The 20,858-nt window shown below is 58.0% G+C and overlaps 1 protein-coding gene across 50 annotated transcripts in view; it reads right to left on the bottom strand.

The window, feature by feature from the left end:
* The window catches only part of NCOR2 (nuclear receptor corepressor 2), a 240,317-nt gene that overhangs the window by 12,630 nt on the left and 206,829 nt on the right, over positions 1-20,858 (bottom strand). For 34 of the 50 annotated variants that reach the window (XM_078337665.1, XM_078337661.1, XM_078337674.1 and 31 more), the window contains 15 exons: positions 18,675-18,839; positions 17,480-17,619; positions 16,881-16,983; positions 16,516-16,620; positions 16,145-16,248; positions 12,682-12,832; positions 10,241-10,381; positions 9,874-9,960; positions 8,641-8,927; positions 6,411-6,765; positions 4,833-5,054; positions 3,964-4,215; positions 3,056-3,205; positions 2,767-2,898; positions 2,481-2,679 (listed from right to left, as the gene is read on the bottom strand). In XM_078337665.1, coding sequence (XP_078193791.1) covers positions 2,481-2,679; positions 2,767-2,898; positions 3,056-3,205; positions 3,964-4,215; positions 4,833-5,054; positions 6,411-6,765; positions 8,641-8,927; positions 9,874-9,960; positions 10,241-10,381; positions 12,682-12,832; positions 16,145-16,248; positions 16,516-16,620; positions 16,881-16,983; positions 17,480-17,619; positions 18,675-18,839 — 2,593 coding nt within the window. The remainder of the gene's footprint in view (positions 1-2,480; positions 2,680-2,766; positions 2,899-3,055; positions 3,206-3,963; positions 4,216-4,832; positions 5,055-6,410; positions 6,766-8,640; positions 8,928-9,873; positions 9,961-10,240; positions 10,382-12,681; positions 12,833-16,144; positions 16,249-16,515; positions 16,621-16,880; positions 16,984-17,479; positions 17,620-18,674; positions 18,840-20,858) is intronic. The other 16 variants (XM_078337682.1, XM_078337664.1, XM_078337684.1 and 13 more) reach the window with 1 other exon arrangement.

A 20,858-nucleotide genomic window follows, 5' to 3' on the forward strand; every position in this document is an offset into this window, starting at 1 on the left:
GGGGAGGAGGAAGGCGGTCAGGCGGTGGTGGGAGCTGCTCTCTCCCCCCACCGCCCTCGACAACTCCCCACTGCCCTGGAATAACATCCACATTCCCTGCTGCTCCTGGAATGAAGCTGCCCTCCTATGACCTGCCAGACTCTGTGTGGCATGCTGTTCCCTATCCCATTCATTTGCTCATTCATTCCTTGCATTATTCCCACATTTCTGATTAGGCAAAGAGTAGGTGCCAGGCACTGTTCTAGGCACTGTGAATACAGCGGCCAACAAAACAGATGCAAGCATCTTACCAGCCAGTTCAGAAGACAGACTGCCAGTGCACTAACGGGCATCCATGCCCTACCGAGCCCGGTAACTGTGCGCAAGCAGTGAACAAGGTGCCCGGAGAGAACGGCAAGGAAGCTGAGGTGGGGTTAGAGGAGTCTCCAGGGAGGGAGGTGTGAGGGAGCTGGACCTGCTCAGGAAAGCCGAGGGGCTAAAGGAACCACGTGAGGAGCGGGAGAGCAAGGGGAAGACCCCAGGGAGCCACCAGTGTGGTGCTGAGAACAGAGAAAGCTGCTTGTTCTGAGCTCTGTGGGCGAGAAGCTGGGGCACAGTTGCCCCTGCACAGGGCTGGGGCTGCGGCTGGGGCTGGAGCAGGACCTGGCCTCTCCACCCACTCGGCCTTCTAGGAGCCCCGGTTTTCCATGGGGGTACCCCCATCTGTCGCTAACTCGACTCCCAGGGCCTCATTCATATAGCCAAGCACTTGTTTCTTTCCATTCTGTGTTTCACTCTGCTGCCGCAGGCATGTCCCAGAGCCTGTGTGCTGGTACCCTGCTCCCCCAGCCAGGTGCTCGTGCTTCATGTACCTGCTGGGTCTCTGAGTCAGGGGTGACACAGCCACCACTGCTTTTGGGAAACGATGCCATTTTTCATAGTTGGAATTGTGGGGGGAGGGTATGACTTCAGGCACTCAAGTGGGGTGTGGGGACGTGGGTACTTTTTTGAATGAAAATTCATTTTGGAGGAATTAAGTCGCCTCTAAATAGGTCCTGGAGGCCAGGCATGGTGGCTCATGCCTGTAATTCTGGCAGATCATTTGAGGTCAGGAGTTTGAGACCAGCCTCGCCAACACAGTGAAACCGCATTACTACTAAAAATACAGAAATTAGCTGGGCATGGTGGCACATGCCTATAATCCCAGCTACTCCAGAGGCTTAGGCAGGAGAATTGCCTGAACGTGGGAGGCGGAAGTTGGAGTGAGCAGAGATCACACCACTGCGCTCCATCGTGGGTGACAGAGCAAAACTCCGTCTCAGAAAAACACAAAGGTCCCAGGCAAGGAAAGGTGCTGAACAACCCCACCCCATGGTGAGAAGCAGCTCTGCCCACAGTCTCTGGAGTGTGTGTCACCAGAGGGCACTCAGGGGCCTCTGCCAGCTCAGAGACACTTGGGACTTTGTCTAGGCAAGAGGGCATCTCTTCCTTGCTGGCCTTGCTAAACATGGGGACCAGGAATCTTTCCCCACAGCCCCCACTCGGTCTCTCCCTCTCCACAGATTCTATTCTCAAACCAAACAACCTCCCCACCTCCTCATCCCACCTCCCAACCCATCGTTCATTCATTCACCTGAGCCTCCATCCACTTGTCCCCCCAATTACTCATCTCACCATCCATTCCATCATCCACCTAACCCTACCACCCACCCACCCATCCACCAGCTAAGCCAGTCATCTGAGCTCTCACCCACCCACCTATCTACCTAACCACCCACCCACCCATCTATCGACCCAACTAAGCCAGCCATCTATCCTCTTACCCACCCACCTACCTAACCTGACCATCCATCCATCCATTCACCCATCCAACCACCCATCCATCCATCTGGCTAACCCAGCCATCTCTCCTCCCACCTACCCACATAACCCTATCACCCACCCACCCATCCATCCACTCACCCATCCATCTGGCTAACCCAGCCATGTCTCCTCCCACCAAATCTATCACCCACCCACTCACCCATCCATCCATCTGGCTAACCCAGCTATCTCTCCTCCCACTCAACCACATAACCCTATCACCCACCCACCCACTCACCCACCCATCCATCTACCCACCCATCCATCTGGCTAGCCCAGCCATGTCTCCTCCCACCAAACCTATCACCCACCCACTCAGCCATCCATCCATCTGGCTAACCCAGCTATCTCTCTTCCCACTCACCCACATAACCCTATCACCCACCCACCCACCCATCTGGCTAACCCAGCCCTCTCTCCTCCCACCTACCCACCTACCCCTGTCACCCATGCACCCACCCAGCCATCGTCCATTTACTACTCATGCATTCTCTATTATTCTAACACTAGCCACCCATCTGACCCCCAACCCACCTCCCAGGTACCTCCCACCGAGCATCCTCTAGCCCATCCTCCTACTACCACCCATCCTCACCCGCCTGTCCACCCGTCCCCTCCCCCGTGCCAACCTGGCCCACCTCAGGACCGTGGGCGTGCTGGGCTCCACAGCAGTGATGATGCCCTTCATGCCTGTGTTGTGCAGCACGCTGGGTCTCTGCTGGAGAGCGTCCTGGGTCCGGGGGGAGACGGGCGAGTGCTGGTGGGTGTGAGAGTGAGAGGCGGGGCGGCTGCTGCTGCCCCCACCCCCGCCGCTGCTGCCGCTGCTCTGCTCTGTACCTGGTGACAGGCCATGGCATCAGGAGGGGGAGGCCTCAGGTGGCCCACAAGGAGTCCCAGGGCGGGGGTGGGGGCCTGATGCCCTACCAGGTCTCCAGATGGGCGCATGCTCCACCGTTGTGGTGGATGTGAGGATCGACTTTTCCCGGTCTCGCTCCCGCTCCCGCTCCCGCTCAGACGAGGATGTGGTGGTAGACTTTGTCAAGTGCGTGGGACCTCCTAGGAAACCCAAAGGCCGGAAGACTCAGCCCCAGGGCCAAGAAGAGACTGGCTTTGTCTTCTGGAGTGGGGCAGAGGGCAGGACCTCTGTCCGCCCTCACCCAAGCTGCCTCTTACAGATGCGGGGGTCCCCACCCAGGACTGTGGGCGGCGCTACCTGGGGAGAGCGGGGAGCTGCTGTGGCGGCTACTGAAGGGCTGGGGTGCGGTGGGGAGGTAGGCGAGACGGTCCATGGCGGTGGCTGGGGTGCCTGGTGTTGGGGGCACCAGCACGGGCAGGTGTGGCACTTGGGATAGGTCGATGATGCCTGCGGGAGGAGGTGGGCCAGGGCTGGAGCCACAGGGAAGAGAAAGGCCAGGATGTCCACTGGCCAGACTGCCCTCCCGGAGAGCATGGCATGCACTCCTGGAGCCAGCAGAGCCGGTGGCGGGCACTCCCTCCTTGGCTCCCAGCCCTGGCCACGGGGCCCTTTTCTGAATGCTCGGGTCCTCTCAGTCCCACCTCCACTTCTGCTCTCAGGCCCGAGATGCGGTGTCCCCTGCAGCTGCCATCCCTGCTCCCTTCGAAGGCCCTCTGTGTCCCTTCAGCCTCTGACGCCTACACAATCCTGTATTCATTCCTTGCTGTTCAAAATACCGAGTGTGACTTTGGTTTTTCCAACTGAGCCCCAGCTAGAACTTGGTTATTCCAGGACATTCCAGGAGCACATCTGAGGACAGCTCTTGAATGTGTGCATGCAAAGCAACCATGGGCTGTTAATGAGGCAAAGGAACAGAACTGCAAACAGCCTTACATTCTGATCTTTCTTTAAACTCCCGAGGTCCCTGTGTCCTAAGAGTATACTCAGACTCATGCACACCCACTGAGGATGCTGCCGTGCACATGCTAACCAGGTGACAACCAGTACCCATGGCACGCACAGACCCACACCGCCCACTCAGGTCTGCACACACAAGGTGACCAAGTCTAGCCGCCTTGGCGAGGCCATGGGGGCACACGAGGGCACACGCATGTCGTTTGGTAGTAAGGCCAGACCCAGTGGAGGTGGCCCGCCCGCCCGCGCACCTCGGGGGCCAGCAGCATAGTTGAGCGCCAGCGAGGACTCTCGGGGTGAGAGGCCCCTCAACATGTCGGCGCGCTGGGCCATGGCGGTGGCCGCGTTGTGGTGCATCTGCTGCGAGGTGATGTAATCATTGATGATGGTCTGCCGGTTCTCCAGCGCCGCTGTGTCGGGGTAGCCGCGGATGAGGTAGGGTGGGTACAGGTGCGGGTAGGTGGGGTTGGGGGCCAGGTGCCGGGGCAGGTAGTAGGCAGCAGCTGCAGGCAGAGGGGATGGGGCATGAGGCAGGCCACACCCAGGCCTGACAGTGTCTCCCTGCCTGTCTGGATGCCCCTGACTTTTATACCTGGACTGCTGCTCCTGCCTACATGTGCGGCTGCCCAAGCAGAAAACAACTGAGCGCCCGACAGCAGGAAGGCTTCTCCCCAGAACACAAGGGGGTGGCTTCTAGAAGGATGCTTTTTTGGGGCAATCAAACTTGTCCCAAACATAAGACATCCCAATGCAGATTAATACACCAAAGGGATGCAACTCTTTAAAAAGAAAATTTTCAGATCATGTCTATTTGAAAAATGCATACACTCAAGTCCTCATTTAATACATTTGCATTGTTAAAGGCTCTGACAAGTCCTGCAGGAAAAGAAAACCACTGAAATGTTTAACCCCACCATGTCCTGCCAACTACTATGAGAAATTCTGCTCTAACCTCAATTGGTCATGATTACACTGTTGGGTCTTCTAATCTCCAGCCCTCAGTTTCCCCATCCAAGGGAATCTAATAGTTGATGCCTACGGAATCCTTGGGCTAATGCTGATGAGGTACCCTGCCCTGTGCACCACCACTGCAGGGTTTTGGGAGCCCCAGGGCAATCACCTGCGTCCAGAGGGATGCCTCGGGGTATGGAGGTGGGGTCGAAGGCCAGGGGGATGTGGCCGCGATACAGGTCCACGCCACTCACGCCCCGGATCAGGTGCTCGTAGGGCGAGATGGGGTGTGGGTGGTGCTCCGGCACGGTGCTGTGCGGGGACTTGGCGATCTCACGAGGTGTCGATGTCAGCTTTCGATCCTGGGATGCTTTGCTGGATGAGAGGCTGCCTGTGGACGGGCACGGAGGATGGCATCGGGTCTCAGCACTGGCCCCCGACGCAGGGCCTCTGGGGCTGGCATTTACGGGGTGTCATTTGAGGGTCGGGTGCTTGGCATCCCAAGGACCCGGTTTCTTCACTCCTTTCTTCATTTCTTCATTTGTCTTGGTTCGTTTTTTGTTCATTGACTCATTCGCTTTTGTGTTATAATTCTTTTTTAAAACTTCATTCTTTCCTCCATTCACTCAATCGATAAAAAAATACTGATGCAGCCTCTACTATGTGCCAGCAGTGTTGTGAGAACTGCGTGACCCCGGTGAACAAAACAGGCAGAAATCCCAGCCCCCACGGAGCTGGCACTCATCGTGAGAGACAGACAGGTGATAAACCAGTAAACACATGAGAGTTACAGAGTGAAACATGCTTGGAATAATTTTTTTTTTTTTTGAGATGGAATTTCACTCTTGTTGCCCAGGCTGGAGTGCAATGGTGCAATCTCAGCTCACTGCAACCTCCGCCTCCCAGGTTGAAGCGATTCTCTTGCCTCAGCCTCCCAAGTAGCTGGGACTACAGGTGCACACCACCACACCTGGCTATTGTTTGTACTTTTAGTAGAGATGGGGTTTCACCATCTTGGCCAGGCTGGTCTTGAACTTCTGACCTCAGGTGATCTGCCTGCCTCGGCCTCCCAAAGTGCTGGGTTTACAGGCGTGAGCCACCACGCCCAGCCGGAAGAAAATGTTAGTGTCACAGCATGTGACATGAACTGGGGAGAGGGCGTTTGGTTAGAATTCTCCCCAAGGATGTGACATTTAAACAGAGACCCAAGGGATGGAAAGAAACCCACTACGTAAAGATCTGGAAGGCAGGGACACGGCAGGCAGAGAGGCGGAGCTGAGCAAAGGCCCTGGGTGAAGCCTGAGCCGACGCAAGGGCAGGGAACAAAGGAAGGAGGCCGGGGCGGGGCTGGAGGATGAAGGAATCTGGCTGGACGAGGCAGCCTGGGCCCCAACGGCAGGTACCCCGGGCCGGAACAAAATGTGTGAAGTTGCCAGAAGGATGAAAGCAGGGAAATGGAATAATTTGATTTGCATTTTTAAAAAGTGTCCAGGCTGCTGTCTGCAGAGTGGATTACAGCAGGAAGTGGCAGGGGGGTGGGGGAAGCTAGGTGAGGCACCATGGTGGTCTGAAGGTGGGAAGGAGCTGGAAAGGGTTTGGAGTTGGAGGCAGAGCCCTAGGGCCTGCAGGTGGTTTGGATGTGGTGGGGAGCCGGTGGCGAAATGTCCCAGGTACAAAGGAAGCCAATGGTGGAGGGTGAAGGACAGCTTCCCCAGCCAGACGCCCACCCCACACGTGCCCCACTCACCCTCCTGCAGGCGCGGTGTGGGCTCCCGTGTGGTCACAGGCGAGCCTCGCGGGAGGTGGCTGGCGAAGGCCGCTCCGTGGTCCTCATAGGTCAGGGGGCTCTGCCGTGGCTTGCCCAGCTCTGGCACGATGACCGGGGCCCCGCGTGCAATGGAGCCCCCCGAGCTGCTGGCAGCCCCTGGCCGGCTCTTCAGACTCTCTTCATAGCAGGCCCGTTCCAGTGCTCGGGCATCGGCCATCACGTCCAGTGGGTGCACAGGAGGGAATGTCCGGCCGGGGCTGCCGATGAGGGAGCGCACGTCGTGCTTTTTGGAGCCAGTGGTGGACGAGCTGGTGTCGTACTTGAGCGGGGTACCCTGGGGCAGAGGGGGTGTGAGCTCCAGCCTTGTCCACAGCCACAGCCCAGACCAGCTGCATCCCCCTTCTGAGCCTCAGTTTGTCATCTATAAGATGGGGGTGACGCTGTACCCCTCCAGAGGCAGGGAGATAGACGGCTTCGCTAACCCTGAGACAGGCATGCTCGTTACTTCCTGCCCTGCCCACCCTGGGCCTGACCCTGGTCCCCAAGCTCCCTGGGGGGAATACAGAAAGGGGTAAAAAGCTCAGCAGCCAGCTCTCCCTGCGGTGAGTGCTGGGCCCTCTGAAGGCCCCTGAGTTTGCTAGAAAGAAGCCCAACAACCTCATGTGGGCAAACACTGTCCTCTGTTCAGCCTAGGACCCCCCACAGCCCACCCAATGCCAAGCAGAGAAAATCAGCACCCAGACTCAGTGCCACCCACCCTGAGGCTTGCTTTCAGACCTGGGGACACAGAGGTCAGGGCCAAGGTGTTTGCTCTCGGGACAGAAAGGATGGCTGAGGAAATGGGGGGTCACTGTCCAGAATGGGACCTGCGCAGCCAGGCCACCAGGTCCCCGACCTGTTTCAGCAGGCTTAGGGGACTCAGATACTGTGGGGCCTTAGGGTTTTGCAAGCAACAGAAGTCTATTAAGGAATGTCTTTGTTACGTTCCTAAGAACGGGAACTGCCCTTGTTTTTCAAAAGAATACTCTAGAATCTGCGCCTTGTCTTGGTCAGGCGGTGGCTGCTTGCCAAGGGCTCCATAATTGCCTGGGGGCTGAGAGCCAAACCCTCCCCCGGGCATTCAGTGATCTGACTGCTTCTGCCTTCTCCTCGTCTTCGGCTTCAAAACCTTCCTGGAGGCTGGGACTCCGCCTAGGACACCCACCCCAGTCCTTCCACCTCACAGCCCCAAGGCCCCGGGATAGCTCTGCTCTCCTTCCCCCTCACAGGAGGCCACCTCTGCCCACATGGAGGGACAGTGGCCTCAGGGGCTCTCCACAGAGCAGCTCCTCGTACCATTGGCAGGAAACTTCCCCTACTGAGCTAGGGAGGCCTATGGGGCTGGGGCCACCTGGGGTGCAACCTGCTGGTGGGTGCAGTGGATGTTGAGAACGACATTGCAGCTACAGAGACATCTGGATTTGGGTTTCACAACTGCATTTGCTGCGTGACTCTGGGTGAGTGCCTGAACCTCTCTGAACCTCAGTTTACTCAGCAATAAAATAAGGTAATGAAGTAAACGACCTCAGAGCATTGCGGGGGGAGGGGGCACGATTCAGTATGCATCCTCAGAGCATTGCAAGGGGTGGGGCGGGGGGGCGCATGATTCACTACGCATCCTCAGAGCATTGCCGGTGGGTTGGGGGACACAATTCACTATGCAGCATCCTCAGAGCATTGCCATGGGGGGGACAACGGCCTCAGAGCATTGCACGTGGGGCGGGGGGCACAATTCACTACACGGCATCCTCAGAGTATTGCCATGGGGTGTGGGGGGGAATTCACTAATCAGTGGCCTAAGAGCGTTGCCACAGAGGACACATGTCACTCCACAGCATCCTCAGGCTGAGTGTGGCCCAGAGGCCACAGACACTCATTACTATGCTTAGTCCTGGGGTATTGGAAGCCTGCCTGGCCTCTCTGGGCCTCAGTTTCTCTCCCTGAAGAATGGGAACGTGGAAGTTCAGCGGAATGAGGTCAGGAGTCTGATGTCCCCAGCACAGCCCCGGGACCAGCACAGCCAAGGCCCAGTGATGAGCAGCTGGGTGACTGTAAAGCACCCAAGGGCTCTCAGCCTCGGTTTCCCCATGTGGAGAATCCCAGGGCAGTGCCCCGCAGCCACTGCTGCCCCTGCTAGAACTGGGCCCGCCTGCCTGGCCCCCCGCCGTACCTGTGTGATGGAGCCCTCCTTGAGCGGCCTCGGGGCCAGGGGCAGCTCAGGCGTGTGCCGCAGCTCCTCTCGAGGGATCTCGTGGATGGAGCGGCCCGCCTCCTTCACTGTGGCCACCAGGCCCTCGTGGGCCGGCTTCAGCTTCAGGGGGCCCAGGGGCTGTGTCTTGTAGGCCTCGCTCAGGTCCCGCGGGGGCGGCGGGGGCGGAGGCGTGCCTTCTCGCTTCAGAAGCTTGGCCTCCCGACGCAGGTAGTCCTCCTGCGCCTCCACGTAGGACCTCGGGATCCCTGCCAGGAGGACAGCACTGATCCTCACGCCCCGCCCTGCCCCGACCCACCAAGAGCCAGCAGGTTCAGGAGCTAGACGACATGAGTTCAAATCCTCACTTGCTGTGTGACCTTGACCAGGGAATCTGACCTCTCTGGGCCTCAGCTGCTTCATATACAAAACAAGAATACTAACTGAACCACCTCAGCAAGTCGTGGACACCATGAAATCATGAAGCTAAAACCACAGGCCGAGCACAGTAGCTCATGCCTGTAATCCCAGCACTTTGGGAGGCTGTGGCAGGCAGATAGCTTGAGCTCAGGAGTTTGAGACCAGCCCGGGCAACATGGCAAAACCCCATCTTTACAAAAATACAAAAATTAGCTGGATGTGGTGGTGTGCGCCTGTGGTCGCAGCTGCTTGGGAGGCTGAAGTGGGAGGACTGTTTAAGCCTGAAAGGTGGAGGCTGTAGCGAGCTGGGATCCTGCCACTGCACTCTAGCCCGGGCAACAGAGTGAGACCCTGTCTCCAACAACAAGAAAATAAAAATAAAAAATTAAAACCACACAGCTGCCAAGTTCACAGTAGCTGTCTGTGTCAAGGACCAGCCACGAGAACGACAGAGTTCTCAGCGCTCTCCAAGCCTCTCCCAGTCGCATCTGCCTCACCAGGGCGCTCTGTAAAATGATACATAGGTGGCACCTGGGTTAGTGCCAAGCACAGGGCAGCTGCTCTGTAAGTGACACCTCAAAGCAGAGGGGTGATGGGTGGTATCTGGCTTTTCATTTTTCTTTTCAAGTAAATAAGAGACACCCTTGCTCCAGAGCTCACGTACTGATCATGCAATGTGCTGTGCACCTTTCTGTGTACCTGTTCCCCCCGCATTCTGGCTGTGTCTCCCCTCCCATGCCCTGCTCGACTGTACACTCGAGGGGGGCATCCAGGGAGCAGTGGGCAGGGCGGTACCTTGTGTGATGGACCCTCGGATGTGGTGCTGCTCTTTGAGGTGGTGGGGGCTGTGTCGCTCAGGTGGGATGGCGCGGCCCATGAGACCTGGGTGGGAGAGGGTGAGGGCGTCATTCTGGGGGTCCCTGAGACATCACTGGGCAGTGACGGGGTCAGCGTCTACAGCCACCAGTGGTCGTCCCCGGGACAATGGTGGAGTAGGACCCAGCATGGGAGGGTCCCTGTGCTGCCTCCACGTGGAGCCTCAGAAAGCACAGCCTTCGTTTCCCCTCTGTAAAATGGGGCCAGTCATCACCCCATCGCCCTCCAGGGAGCGCTGAGGGATGAAGTCTCTTTCCTGCTATCACTGGAAGAGCGAGGGTCCCACCTTCGATGCTGGCCGAGGAGATGGCTCTGCCGACACGGCCCTCCATCATGTCGTAGGTACGCTTGGGGGCGGCTGTCTCGTGGGTCGGTCCCGAGCTGCTTCTGCCGTCTTCCTTGGAGCCCTGGGTCACCGACATGCCACCTGGAAACCACGCAAAGCCCTCGTGAGGAGCTGGGCACAGGAGACCATGTGCGCGGGCCCAGGACCACGGTGGACATGCCCGGAATCATGGTGGACAGGCAGCGCGTTGGACAGGAGCCAGCAGCGCTTCTATGCCGGCCCCGTCACAATGCCTCACAGCCGAGAGCTCCCAAGGGAGCCCACACCTGCAGCTCCCAGGAGCTTTTCCAGGGGGCTACACAGCAACAGAGGCAGGGCAGGCTGTCTGTACCCCGCAGCCCAGCCTCCAGGGCGCTGTCTGCACCCTACACCCCAGCCTCCGGGGTGCTCTGTCTGCACCCCGCACCCCCAGCCTCTGGGGTGCTCTGTCTGCAACCCGCCTGCACCCAGCACCCCAGCCTCCAGGGCATGCTGTCTGCACCCCGTACCCCAGCCTCCGGGGTGCTCTGTCTGCACCCCGCACCCCCAGCCTCTGGGGTGCTCTGTCTGCAACCCGCCTGCACCCAGCACCCCAGCCTCCAGGGCATGCTGTCTGCACCCCGTACCCCAGCCTCTGGGGCGCTCTGTCTGCACGCAGGGCTGTGCCTGTGACCACACACGAGCATGTGGGTCTGTCAACACACACGGCGCCAACGTGGGGTGTGAACATGTGCACACACATGTACATGAGCAAAGATATATCAGCAGCGTGGACGTGCGGGGCAGGCACAGGTGTGTGTGGAGTAGATGTGGGCACACACACGTGAGCCTGGCCGCTGAGAACCAAGTGGGTCCGTGTACACACAGGGAAGCCTGTGTCTGTGTGCATGTGAGTGTCCGACCGCAAGCCTGCGTGTGCATGGGAAGCGTGTGCTGCAGGGAGTGGTAAAGGAGCCTCTGTGGCAGAGGGGGCCTCGCCAGGCCAGAGGAGCCCAGGTGAGTCTAGTCCACCATCCCCCGAACGGGCAGTGGGTTGAACAGGTGGAGGTGGCCCTGGAAGGTAAGGACTTGGCTTTGCCCATCAGCCAGGGCTCTCCTTCCAGGGCTGCCGAGCCCAGCACTACCACAAATCAGCCCCCTGAGCCCTGGCCCACCCTTGGGGGAATGACCCACTGCTGGGTTCTCGAGACTCTCAAGCATTGCTTTGTGTGGCCCTCAGCCTGCAAGCTAGGTACACCAGAGGCTGCCAACTGGAGGGTGCCGAGTTGCTGCTCAGAAAACATTCCAAATTAATCACTGACGTTCACACATTGGGAGATTATCAGATGAAAACGGAGAGATGAGAAGCCTGGCTGAGCAGCGGCCACGGGGGGTGGACGATGTGGCAGGTAACACAGTCCTCCCTGCTCCCTACTGCCTCACACCTGCCGCTGCCCGCACCACCTGCCCGGCCCAGGGAGCAGACAAGAGTTTAAAGGCCCCGACAGAAACCTAGGATGAAGATGCTACATTCAAGGCCCACGGAAGCTCAGGCACTGGTCTGGGGGCCCACGGTGGGATTCTACCTAGGGACCTCTCAAAACAAGCCCTTTGCTACCCCCGCTACCTGCCCTTCCCAGGCTTCCCACCACCCAGGGACACTCAGTCCAGGGGCAGTGGGGCACAAGCTGGCACCCAAGACACAGCTACAGGCCGGTCTCCACGGCTGTGTGGCAGCAGGGAGCGCATGTTCCTAAGCCACACGGTGCCACCTCCACTTTCCAGTTCTGGGGAGGGGGCCGTGGGCACAGGCAGAGGTGGAGGCAGAGGGAGAAGAAAACGGTGCCCTCGGGAGGAGAGGCAATTCCGGGCTGTGCAGCTGCAGTGCTGAGAGGTGCCCATTAGCAGCTTCCATTTCCACACCCCGGGTACCCTCAGCTGCCAGGAAATTCTTTTTCCCGGTGCTTGATTCCCTTAACTCCTTCCTGGCAGGGTCTCCTGGTCCCAGAACCTGGAGCCTAGAGAGGGAGAGGATGGGGGCTCCAGAGAGAGCCCGGGGCACAGCGGGGTGAGGGGCACTCTGGCCAAGGGCTCTTTCATGGCCAACACGAGTGTGCACTTTGTCAGGACAGTGCTGGAGGCCTGGGGCGTGAGCTTGGGCTTCTGCTCCAAGCCTCAGTTTCCCTCCTATGCTCCTTGAAAGGGTGGCCACAAGTTTGATTCCTAAATTGTAAAGAACTGGCCAGAGGGGGGAGGCAGCTAAGGCCAACGCTTCCCGGCTGCTGGCCTGTATACCTGCAGGGACGGGAAGGTCACCACCTATCAGACTGCTTTCTCTTGTCAACCCAGCCCTGTTAAACTACCTCAACGGGCCAAGCACACACCTAACCCAGTCCTGGGCCCCCTCTCCTCCTGCGACTCACCCTCGTAGGACAGGACGTGGCCCTTCTTGCCCTCGTAGATGACGTGGCCCTTGGGCAGGCTGTCCTCCCGGCCTCGGTCCAGGCGACTCGGGCTGTCCTCACCGATGATCCTGGTGATGGTGCCCTTGTACAGGACGTCGGCCGGTGTGCCCTGCAGGTGCAGAGGAGTGAGCGCCCGAGGCCGCAGCCAGGACCCCTCTCAACTCCAGTACAGGCACAGACGCACTTACAAGCCCACGTGCCCACCAATGCCCACTGTGTCCACACACACGCTGTCTCAGAAGGGTGAGTGCTTGCACGGAACAAAACCCCATGAGGAAGCTGCAGAAGGATCCCTTATCAAGTGCTCGCCGTCCACAGACACTGCTCTGGGCACTTTCTACGGATTCGCTCGTTTAATTCTTGGGCCAACCCTCAGGCAACCCTACTGATTATGCCTGCTTCAGATGGGGAAACTGAGGCACGGGGACTTCACCCAGGGGGACCTGGCTAGTGAAGGGCAGGCGGGGACCAGAAGCCGCACATTCTGGTCCCGGAGCCTGTGTCCCCACCGCTGCATGGGTTTCACTCCTTGGAGCCTTGACATTCAGTTACCAAAAAGTAACTGGTGGGGATGCTGGGGTTTCTGCTCCTGTGCTGTGCCTGCGACCATGTCAGGCACTTTGTTTCCTAAAACCAGGACAAGGACTCGCATCAGGGCAGGACACCAGACATTTTAGTTCTAACCCAGGGTTTCTCCCCATCGGCCCTCCTGACAGTGGGAGCTGGGCCATTCATTGCTGTGGGGCTGGCCTGGGCACTAGGGATGTTTGGGAGCATCCCTGGTTTCCAAGTGCTAAATGCCAGTGGTCCACACCTCTCCAGAGTGTGCCCTACCAACTCAGGACAATCGAAAATGTCCCTAGACAGGCAAAATTGCCCCCAATTAAGAACCACTGCCTTATAGGGAGTGAGCTCCCCGTCGAAGGATGTGTTCAAGCAGAGAGCAGAGGGCCATGTGGGGTAGCATCCTGCCTCAGGTGACTTCCAGGAACACAAGCATCAGGGGTCAGAATATGATGCTGGAGTCAGACTGCTGAGTGTCAAACAGCAACTGTGCTACCGAGTTGTTGTGGGACCACCTTTCTGGGCCTCAGTTTGCACATCCACAAAACAGAGACATTTAGCACTGCTGATTCTCAAAGGCATCCGGCACAGTCAAGGGGTCCCCAGATCTCAAATTCTCGCCTCTCTTTCTAGGATTCCGGGAGCAGATTCATCAGCAGGGGGTCCTAAGACCTGGACCAGTGAGCTCCGAGTCTCCGCCCCAGCCGGCCGGACCTGCTTGGCTGGGGACATCCCCTGGCAGAGGGCAGTACCTGTGTGCCCCGGGGCGTTCACTGCAGGTCCTGGCCTTTGTGGAGGGCAACGGCCTGAACTCGGACGAGCCCTCCCCTGAGCTTCTGAAAGCGCATGCTCTGAGCAGCACCTCCCTGCTGTGCTTTGAGATGCCTGTGCACTTGAAGCGTTAGCTGTTAAGTCAGGGACAGCTCGGGGCAGCACCTCTCCCATCAGGGGCGCCTGTAGCATCCGGTGGGGGGGAAGCCCTCCCAGAGATGGCTGATACAAGTGTACCCCTTTCTGTATCCAGCCTAACGTGGATGGTTCATCCACTGCAGAAAGCAGAGGCTTACTCAATATACAATAAATGATTTTTTAAAAGGGGCTCTCCATGATCGAACTGAGGCATCTGATTTTTTTTTTTTTTTGAGAAGGGGTCTTGCTGTGTTGCCCAGGCTGGAGTGTAGAGCACCATCATAGCTCACTGTAACCTCAAACTCCTGGGTTCAAGCGATCCTCCTGCCTCCCAGTCTCGAGTAGTTGAGATTACACATAGGTGCCACCATGCCCACACAAGTTTTAAATTTTCTGTAGGGACAGGCATCTTTTTGTCCAGGCTGGTCCCAAATTCCTGGGCTCAAGCTATCCTCCCACCTTGGCCTCCCAAAGTGCTGGGTTGAAAGGTGTGAGCCGCCGTGCACAGCCTGAGGTTTCTGAGCTATATAGTATTTTAGAGGGCTATCTTCAGTGGCATGGACAGAGGACAGAAATCCAGCTGGTGGCTCCTGCTCTTAGGAGAATACACTGGACAAACTCCCATTAACAGGGAAGCTTCTGTTTGCATAACATCTGCTTCCTGGAGATGAGCCTGTGGCCTCTCGCTGTTGGCCCCATGAACTCAACTCCCAAGATGGGCAGGAAGTCCCTAGAGAATCAAGGAACTGGGACTTCCCTGAGCCTCCCTCGCCAGCTGTGGGCCCACATGGTCTCTGCCCGTGGCACCCGCTCGGTTAGTGAACGTCTGTGTGTGCGGGCCACATGCTGACTTCCCCAATGTGTGGTAGCGAGGCTGTGGGGAAGCCTGACCCCTGCCCATCTCATATTTTGGCAGCTGCCTCTGCCAAAAGCAATCAGACACATGCAGAACTACGAGGGTGAGGGAGGATGCAGGTCACAGCACCCAGAAACCCCGGCGGTGGATGCTCAGAATTCAAAGGTCAACCCGTGGTCCTGACAAGTTCAGGACAATGACACTCCCAGGAATACTGTCACCAAAGGGGAAACTGAGTCAGGGCAGGCCGCTGCCTGCCTGCCTGCCTGCGTGGGTGGTAGAGCTGGTACCTGAGGACCCTCAGCCTGACTTTTGTCCAAAGCACTTGCCCTTCCAACTCAGCACAGCTGCCTTTGAAAGTTCAGAGTTTTAAAACCCAGATTCAGAGAAGGCGAAGTGGAAACGGCTCCTTTGTGGTAGGAGTTGAGGCTGCCTGGGTCAAAAATACCTCCCCGCAGACCACCCTGATGCTCGAAGCTCCACTGTGAACACGCATGTGTGTGCGCACACGTGTGTGTATGTGTGGGCCACGCTCTGTCACTGTGTTCTAGAGCCAGATGCACATGGCACAAAGCCCCGGGGCCACAGCTCACCAGCTGCAAGGCTGGGGCACCAGTCCCCGCACGACTCAGGAACCCTGTCACGCTCCGTCTTTGCACGTGCTGTTCCCTGAGCCCAGAATGTTGTTCCGAGATTCTCGCACGGCTGGCACCCTCAATTTCTTCTGGCTGCGGCTGACACGTCCCCTTCCTCACCTGTCTAAACAATGTCCCCGGCCCCAGGCGTTCTCAGCTGCTGAACGCTCACATTCTGCCTGCCTGCCTGCTCAGCTTTGACCCCCTACTTAGTTATCCTGGTCTGTTTCCTTCCACCACATGGCAGCTCCCTGAGGGCAGAGTTTTGAGCTGTGCTCGGCAACCCCAGGGCCTGACTCCATGCAGACAAGATAAAAGTTCACAGAGTGAACTGCTGTCCCCCGGCCATTGCCCCATCAGCTGAGGCTAAGGGTTTGGTGACAAGGGGGGAGTATAAGATGGGCTGGCCCAGTGCTGGTCCCACCCCAGCCTTCAGGCTGCATCCCAGGACACCTACATGAGTGATGGAACCGCGGTACGTGACGGGACTGTCCGAGGGTACCCGTGTGCTGGGAATGCCTTTGGTGATGCTTCCGCCTGGAACCGAGCCAAGAGTTGTCCCTGGAAGACACAAGATGTGGGGCTGTGGGGTATCTGTGGCCCTTCCCTAGGCCCCGGTCCTGAGAGTCACCCTGAGTGAGCCCCTGGTGACCCACAAATTGTGCTTGTTGTCTCAATGCAGAGGGAGTTCCCCTGCCCCTAAATGGTGAGGGAGACGGCATCGAAGAGGGGCTCCCAGACCCTTTGGGAGATGACACTTCCCAGCAGGTTTTGAGTAAAGGGCCCGTTGGCCATCCAAGGAGCAGGGGCAGATGCTGGGGGCTTTACCTCTCAGCACGGATGCCTCCTGGGCTGTGGGCACCCCCAGGCTCTCCGGTGGCCCAGCCTGGCCCCGTGGGGACAGCTGCTCCTGCTTCACTCCACTGAAAGGTGCTGAGGACCAGTAAGAGGAGTAGGTCACGTGCTGCCCGGACAGGCTCCTGGGTGGTCTGCCCCCACCCCACCTGAGCCAGGGGCTGGGGAGCACCACCTTCCCACCACGTTCCAGCCAAGGCTGTTGAGGGGGCGACCTCCCAGCTGCTATCTGCTGGCTGACCTCTTGTGGGCCAAGATGCCCCTTCCTCAACCCCCCCACCCACAGGACAGCCAGGGCCCAGCCTGGGCCACCCAGATGGATGGACCAGAAGCCTTACCCAGCTTTTTGGGGTCCATTTGCAGTGGCAGCCCCATGGTGACAGGGCCCACCGGGGCCTTGGCATGTTCCGAGTATGGGACATGGAGCTGGACTGACATTCCCTGCAGGGATGAAGTTGTAAGGTCACGGGGCACCCTGGTCCCTGCCCAACAGGCCAGAGTGCCCGACGCCCCTGTTCACAAAGCCCATGTGTGGGTCAGAGGCCGGGGCTGCTGCCCAGCTGTGTGACGGCAGACAAGTCACTGCTGCTCCCAAGCCTTGGTCCCCTCCCCTGTGAGGGGGCTGCGCCCTCCACGCACGCTGCACTTGCCCTTCCATTTCACGGAGGGGGAAACAGGAGGTGAAGCAACTTGCCCAAGGCCACACAAACTGGTTCCAGAGCCCGTGCCCTTGACCGCAACACAGAGTGACCCCCCAGGGACAAGGCCCTGAGCACCTGAGGCAGGATCCAGCCAGCTCAAACCCCAGACGCCTGAGTGGTCCCAGATGACCCAGGCCCCTGAGAGCCTGGCTCCCACCCACACTGTACCGGTCCCACTGCCCCCACTCTATAGACAGGAAGACCAAGCCCCTGAGAGAGGAAGGGCGACCCCTCACCTGGGAGATGGCACCTATTGGCCTCTCGAGGACGCTGGGGTGCTTGGCAGAGGAGATGAGGGGAGGCGGGTTGGAGATGGTGGGTGGGCGTGGCAGGGCGGGCCGGGTGGTGTCGTGGAGGCCCAGGGGCAGCGGGTGACCTGGAGAGCACATGTCTGTCCACCGTGGGGCCCAGGAGCAGTCACACCCCTGCTGGACACATGCCCGGGGCGGCACTCCACCTCTTCCCTGTCCTGGCCAGGAGGTGCCCATCCAATCGTGCCCCTTTCCTGCCCTGCCTGGCTCTGTCCTCATTAGTGACCCGAGTCCTAAGTGCGGACACCACTACCCTGAGGAAGCCTCCCACCCCACCCCACTGCCCAGGTCCTGGTCCAAGCCCTTCAACTCTCACCTGGACCCCTAACTGGTCTCTCCATTTCCACTGCAGCCCCCAGTAGTTCCTTCCCCTTACAGGAACCAAGGGGACCAAAGCCTATGAGTGCGTACCCTCCCCCTGCTGTGCACCCTCGGAGGCTCCCTACTGCCCTCAGGAGAAAGTCTTTGCCCCCAACTTGGCCTGCAGGCTTGGCTGACCTGGCCCCTGGGTCTCCCCAGCTCACTGGGCACCAAGCTTTGGCAGTGCTGGCCGGACTAAGTTTCTCAGGCTTTGCCCGCTCTCTCCTGCCTCTGGACATTTGCACATGCTGTTCCCTCTGCCTGGCATGACTTTCCCTGTTCTCTGACTCCCTTGGCCCACACATCCCTTGGGATCACCCTTTGCGAACAGCATGGTCTGTACCGGCCCCTAGCTGTGCCACTTTACAGCTGGCAACGCCCAGCAGGACTTTTGGACCTGGAAAAGGACCTGCACACGACCTCACATCACCTGGGAACCAGGCAGCGCCTCTCCTCCCTCCCCAGGCTCTGCTGTCTGCCCATTCTCTAGCTCTAAGCCATATTTGGAAAACATAGTTTCCACTCGCCTGCCTCTCACCAGCTCAAGCACCTGCGGTGGCTCCCTCTAGTCAGTGGCTTTAATCTCAATCCTGAGGAGCTTTCTCCGATCTCCTTCCCCTCCACTGACCAGGCCGTCCCTCTAGCTGGGTCCCGTCAGACTTTAAGCAGTTTTCTGCATGCAGCTCAGCCAGTGCCAACAGCGCAAACAGTGGCTGTGCGTGGACCGACTAGAAGCCCGAGCTCGGGTAGAGCTACTCACCAGGTGGTGCGTAGGAGAAGGCTGAGGGGTCCGGGGCATGCGGGGAGGACTTGATCACCTCACGGGGAGGCACGGGGAAGGGCAGGCCGGAAGTCCAGCAAGGGGGCTCCCCGGGCAGCTTCTGAGCCTCAGCGGCGAAGGCTGGGAAGAACACAGGCTTCTCTGCTGAGGGTAGGAGGTGGGGCAGTCAGACCTGGGGAGCCCTGGCCAACCCTGCTCAAATGTCCTTCCTGCACCCACAGTGGTGGCAGTCTGTGACAGCATGGGCTCCACTGGGAAGCCTCCTGAGCCAGCCTGCCTGGGCGCTGCTCTCTAACCCCACAGCGTGTTGCTCAGCAGGGGAGTGGGGCTCGAGGCCTGGGCTGGGGGCTCTCAGCTGCCCCAAGAACAAGAACGGGACCCAGTGGCTTTGCAACCCCAGAGGCGCTCAACTAAGCCCAGCGAGGCAAGGTCCCTGCACAGGCCTCTGGGCCAGGGGACAGCAAACGGCAGCTCAGAGGGTCTGTCTGCCCTCAGGTTTTTGAGACAGGGTCTTGCTCTGTCACTCAGGCTGGGGTACACTGGTGCCATCACAGCTCACTGCAGCCTCGACCTCTGGGCTCAAGCGATTCTTTCACTTCAGCCTCTCAAGTAGCCGGCAATACGGGTGCCCATCACCACACCATGCCTGGCTAATTTACGTTTTACTTTTGTAGAGATGGGGTCTTGCTATGTTGTCCAGGCTGGTCTTGAACTCTTGGGTTCAAGGGATCTTCCCAATTCAGGCTCCCAAGTAGCTGGGACTACAAGCACGTATCACCACACCATGGTTGGCTAACTGACTTTTTATTTTTGCAGAGATGAGGTCTTGTTATGTTGCCCTGGCTGGTCTTGAACTACTGGGCTCAAGAGATCCACCCACCTCGGCCTCCAAAGTCCTGGATTTACAGGCGTGAGCCACCACGCCTGGCCCCAGTGCCTGACTTTGTAAGTACACTCTGACTAACGTGTGGTCACATCTGTCCATTTATTTATTGTCTATGGCAGAGCTGAGTTCTTGCCAGAGACCGTCTGGCCCACAAAGGCTAAAATATTTACTTTCTGGCTCTTTGCAGAAAAAGTTTGCTGGCCTGTGCTCTACACAGTGATGAAGGAGGTAACCTGTGATGTGTTTGTGTGTGTGTGTGTGGATGTGCATGTGTGAGTGCATGTGTGTGGCTGTGTGTGCATGTGTAGATGTGTATGCACATGTGGATGTGTGTGTGGAAATGTGCATGTGGATGGATATGTGTGTGCAAGTGTGTAGATGTGTGTGCATGTGTGTATGAGTGTGTGCATGGATGTGTGCATGTGTGTGCGTGTGTATATGGGTGTGTGTGCATGTGTAGTGGATGTGTATGGATATGTATGTGTGGATGTATATGAATGCATACGGGCATGTGTATGTATATGGATGTGTATATGGATGTGTGTGTGCATGTGTATGTATATGGATGTGTGTGTGTGCATGTATGGATGTGTATGTGTGTATACAGATGTGTGTGCATGTGCATGTGTGGGTGTGTATGGATGTGTACGTGTGTGCGTGCATGTATGGATGTGTATGTGTGGATGTGTGTGTATGGATATGCAGGTATGTGAATGTGTATGAATGTGTGTGTAGATGTATATGGATGTGTATGCATGGATGTGTGTGCATGTATGGATGTGTGTGTGCATGTGTGTGCGTGTGTGTGGATGTGTGTGCGCGGATGTGTGTGGGTGTGGATGTGTGTGGATGTGTGTGCGTGTGTATGAATGTGTGTGGATGTGTGTGTGCGTGGATGTGTGGGTGTGCATGTGTGGATGTGTGTGCATGTGTGTGTGCATGTGTGGATGTGTGCATGCGTGTGTGCATGTGTGTGGATGTGTGTGCATGCGTGTGTGCATGTGTGGATGTGTGCATGCGTGTGCATGCGTGTGTGTGTGCATGTGTGTGCGTGTGTATGTGCATGTGTGTGAATGCTGTGGCAGGCAGCAGGGGTTATGAGTCCAGTCTTCCAGATGATAACCACAGTGTCGGCGTCAGTTTGCTGAGTGGTAGTCTGCACAGGTACTGTGCTCAGGACCCCACAGCCTGCATTAGCCCTGTGTTAAGCTCAACAGAGACTGCTGCCAGACCCATTTTACAGAGGGGAAACTGAGGTACAGATATCAACAGGCTTA

The sequence above is a fragment of the Callithrix jacchus genome, chromosome 9 (assembly GCF_049354715.1).
Source record: "Callithrix jacchus isolate 240 chromosome 9, calJac240_pri, whole genome shotgun sequence".
Lineage (NCBI taxonomy): Eukaryota > Metazoa > Chordata > Mammalia > Primates > Cebidae > Callithrix > Callithrix jacchus.